This window comes from Macrobrachium rosenbergii, chromosome 49 (assembly GCF_040412425.1).
Source record: "Macrobrachium rosenbergii isolate ZJJX-2024 chromosome 49, ASM4041242v1, whole genome shotgun sequence".
In the NCBI taxonomy this organism is placed as follows: Eukaryota; Metazoa; Arthropoda; class Malacostraca; order Decapoda; family Palaemonidae; genus Macrobrachium; species Macrobrachium rosenbergii.
The window spans coordinates 19,833,606-19,838,605 of record NC_089789.1 but is presented as its reverse complement, the minus strand read 5'-3'; the positions used below and the strand labels follow the sequence as shown (position 1 = coordinate 19,838,605).

General features: G+C 32.9%; 1 protein-coding gene across 3 annotated transcripts in view; it reads right to left on the bottom strand.

Moving 5' to 3' along the window:
• Positions 1-5,000, bottom strand: part of LOC136832145 (uncharacterized) — a 136,653-nt gene that overhangs the window by 39,492 nt on the left and 92,161 nt on the right. For all 3 annotated transcript variants that reach the window (XM_067092828.1, XM_067092830.1, XM_067092829.1), the window contains exon 3: positions 556-685. In XM_067092828.1, coding sequence (XP_066948929.1) covers positions 556-685 — 130 coding nt within the window. The remainder of the gene's footprint in view (positions 1-555; positions 686-5,000) is intronic.

Below are 5,000 nucleotides of genomic sequence, written 5' to 3'. Positions count from 1 at the left end.
TTGCAATTTAGTTGCTGCTATTTTTGTGTGTAGACGAAAATCATTTAACTTCATCCTGAAGTCTTTACATGCTTAACCCCTCCAGCCTCATCCTAAAGTGATTGCAGCTTAGCTACTAAAAGTTATTTTGGCATAGCCTTAAATCCTCTAACCTCTTCCTAAAAATCCTTTAGCTTCATGTAATCATATCATGTTTGGCAACTGAAAGTTTTGTGCGCATAGATGAAATCCTTCAAATATATTAGAAAAATAATAGAAAATTATGCACTGAAAGTTTTCTGAGAACAGACTTACATCTCCCATCCACATATTAAGATTACTGAAATTAGTTTCTGAAACTTTGTATTACATTTTAAATGCTGTAAGTTCATGCTAAATTTATTGCCAGGTAGCTAATGCAGATTTTGAGTACAGACTAAATTCCTGCAGCTCCCTAATGAATCCTTGCAAGTTGCAACTGACCATCACATTCTACAACTTACGGCTAATCATTTTGTTATCTGTTTACTTTTTGTTCGTTGCGAGTTAACTAAGGAGCCATCTGTCATCGCTTACCACTTGACCACGAGGCCATCTCGCTCCCATTCCTCGACGACATAGTCGCAGTCTAGAACGACTGAGGTTGTGTTCGCCTGAACGACTCGTGGCACCGACAGCCGGGCGATGTTCAAGCCTGTCGTTGCACCTGGAATGAATAACAAGGAAATGAAATGACTGTTTTGTGAAAATTACTCTCTGCTCATCTTTTCACTGGTGTGAAACAAGCGTATCGTGTGTGAGGGTGTGTGTGTCTGAGTAAAATACTACACACACACACACACACACACAATATATATATATATATATATATATATATATATATATATATATATATATATGTATGTATATATACATAAAATATGTGTGTGTATGTATGTATGTATGTATGTATGTATGTATGTATATATATATATATATATATATATATATATATATATATATATATATATATATATATATATAATGAGAGAGAGAGAGAGAGACAGAGACAGACAGACAGACAGACAGACAGACAGACAGACAGACAGACAGACAGACAGACAGAGATGAATTAACTATTAATATTTCTCTTCTCAGCGACCCCCATTGCTGTTCAACACTATGTTCCTTAGGTCCGTTTGAAGCTACTAAACACTGATTTTTGGCATGAGATTGTAAGTCTCACTACCATACCTACACAGGTCGTTGTGGGATCTTATGTACCTCAAGCAACAATTAATACCTAACTGGCTTTTCAAAGGAAAAATTATATCTCTTGTTTGTGAAAAGGTGGCAAAGCTATATGTAATAACATGTGATTGTAGCAGTAGGTAATTCTCTTAATGAATATCGAATCAAGCAAATTTTACTGAATCAGATGTTCTTAGAGTGATTTATCTATATTTTTTTATGTTTTAATTTAATTGATCGTGATGATAAGGGGAATTTATCAGTAGACACCATTAACAAGTTCGAAGCCGATGGTGATGATGTTAACAATGAAGTCGATTTTGCCATAAGATACAGGTTTATTTGTCAGTTTGATGGTGAACAAAGGAATGGTGAATCTACCAAAATATATAACTTCTGTTCACTTTCGAAAGTCTTAAAATATAAAAAAAGATGGTATGATAATAGCAGAGGATGATTTTACCATGAAATGTAGGCCATACTCATTATCCTACGCTCGTTTTAATAGTGATGAAAATGATAATGATGATAATGATGATGACGATGATGATGGTGAAGAGAGCGATTTCAAGCCAGTGCAACAGATCGCATAGTTTATTCAAAAGAAAGAAAAAAAAAAAGAAAAAGGCTGGGTCTCTTCAGCCAATAAAGTCTCAATTCATCACTGAATCCATTACCGAATCTACAATGCCTTTATGAAGTGCAATCAGACAGACAGACAGACAGGCGGCGGCGGCAGCAGCTCATAACAATTAAATGTTGAATAATTCCCCGTTTGTAATCAGGCCTTTTTGCCGCGGGTCCTTTGTAGTTGCCGAAAGATGAATCAACTCGGCGGCAGATTGATTGATTGATCGATGCGCTTCGTAATGAATCACAGCCAATTTTTTTTGTGTCTGTTCAGATGAAATGAATGATCATTCTTAATTAATAATGAAATCCAGCCAAGGACTTTGGTATTTGTTCAGGTACACAAAAGCAAGGGTAGGAGGGTTGAGCTGAGAGGTGAAACACAGGATTTAGCGGCTATATGTGCTTGTATATCTGAGTTCGGCAGAAGTACATGACTGTGTACGTTTATAAGTGAGATTACACACACACATACACACACACACACACACACACACACACACACATATATATATATATATATATATATATATATATATATATATATATATATATATATACAATCATGAAGCTACAAATGTCGCTTAATATCAAATTCACGCTACCTCGGGAATATCTCCGAAGGAGAATTATCACCGAAGGGGAATTTATATAAGTGATAAATGAATTGGTACCCATCGGGACACGAACCCTTGACACGGGCCTATTCAGCGACTCCAGTGGACGTTACCACTACGCCATCAAGAGAGGTATAAGTCATTACCGAGTCTGCTGTACTGTTTTTTCCCGTCGGTGATAATTCTCCTTCGGAGATATTCCCGAGGTAGCGTGAATTTGATATTAAGCGACATTTGTAGCTTCATGATTGTATATAAATCACGGTGTGATAAAAATTTCATACATATATACAGTATATATATATATATATATATATATATATATATATATATATATATATATATATATATATATATATATATATATATATATATATATATATACATACATATATATATATATATATATATATATATATATATATATATATATATATATATATATATATATATATATATATATATATATATATATATATATATATATATATATAGTGAGTTTTCGACACATAGATGCTACAAACTATTCTTGATGTAAATAAGAGAGAGAGAGAGAGAGAGAGAGTTTTCCGGTGCATCCCTTGCTTTCAAGATCGGATTTAGCTCCTTAGACAGAAGGTTCCTCACCTAATCTTCCTTGGAAGGAGAGACTTTGCAGTTGATATTCTCAAAATAAATCTTCTCGCTCTTGGGAACCTCTGTAAATTACTATTAATATTATTATTATTATTATTATTATTATTATTATTATTATTATTATATTATTATTATTATTATTATTATTATTATTATTATTATTATTATTATTATCACTATTATTATTATTATTATTATTATTATTATTATTATTATTATTATCATTATTATTATTATTATTATGAGATGGAAGAAATCATATTTGAATGAGGAGTTGTAGTAGGAAACCAGACCCTCTCATTATCTTCCTGTTTCTCCAAAAGAAGGTTTATTCACTCATACACAGTAAATAAAATAAAATTCTTAAAGGGCAGGTAATGAAAATTATAAATAAATTATAGCTTTTTGTTCAAAAGTCAGGGTTGTTTTCATTCAAAATAAGTTTTTTTTATATAAGAAATCTCCAATAATCTTACCTCATTTTCATATCGAGTCTTACATAAAAATTATAATGAGAAACACTACGGAAAGGTGTCAAGTGCTATGAGAACCTCTTCTCATATAAGACTGAGGTTTATTTTGTTGTAAAAAAGTCACTGACATATTTCCTTTGAGTCTAGCCGTGGCCATATTTGTCTATTTCCTTTCCTTTCTGATCAAGCTCGCGAGTCTTAATTACATAGCCCGGTTTTCCCCAATTCCTCTCCAACTTACACTTAAATCTATATTGATTTTACTTCAACCAAATAACAAATAATGATCTGGTAACTTCCAGCCAATATTCGTCTCTTCAATGCATCTATCAATGTGCTTCCCCGCCCCCCACCCCCACCCCCGACCTGTACTTAAGCATAATATAACAAACTAGTTTTCTCACAAGTAAGCATATGAATATTCTTCTCTGGAAACTATGTATTTCCGATAAGCAAGCCCTTTCCCAACATCATCACAAAATAATCTTTTTCATTCTAATTGACTCTGAGGACTCCACGCTTGTCAACAACGCCCTCTCTTTCTTTATCACCTACCTTGCTTTTAAAACACTCAGCAAGACCGCATTTCACGATCCCCAAAATTGGCCAGACAGTTTTAGACTTAATACATTTGGGGGGCTCAAAAAGTCTAGTCTATAACATCACTTTTAACTACATTAACACACGCGCATATATATATATATATATATATATATATATATATATATATATATATATATATATATATATATATATATATATATATGTATGTATATATATATACATATCAACTACATACATACATACATTCATACATACATACATATTTATATATATATATATATATATATATATATATATATATATATATATATATATATATATATATATATATATATGTTTATATACGTGTGTGTAAACAATAAAACAAAGGGTAAACAATAAAACAAGAGGGTAACACCCTCTGCCCACTCATTTAAATTTTTAACATTTTAGTAAAACGAGATATCACATCCTCTTAGTAAGGAGTTCAGAACACTTAAGAAATTTAAGTTTCCTATTTTGCAAAGTATTTACATTAATGCTTCGTCAAGCATTTCAAATCACTGATATATCATATGCTTCTCTGTTGTCCCCGGGTCACACTGCGACACATCGCCTCTTATACCAGATCGGTACGGTCTGTTGAGCCGAAAGTCTTTGTATACAAAGGTACGTTCCTCACAAGACCCGGACGAGCCCGGCAGGCAAGAGGGATTGGATTAGACTTCGCAGCAGACAAATGGGATTAAGGTCTCTCTCGCCTCTCAAGCAGGGGATCTAGAGTAAGTACCTTTTTTCTTTCATCCGCTTCACTCCCTAATTCCGTCTCAGATTTCTCCCTACTGGCTCACTCAAGATAACAGTTCTTTCGCATTCTGTTGTTTTGCCACCC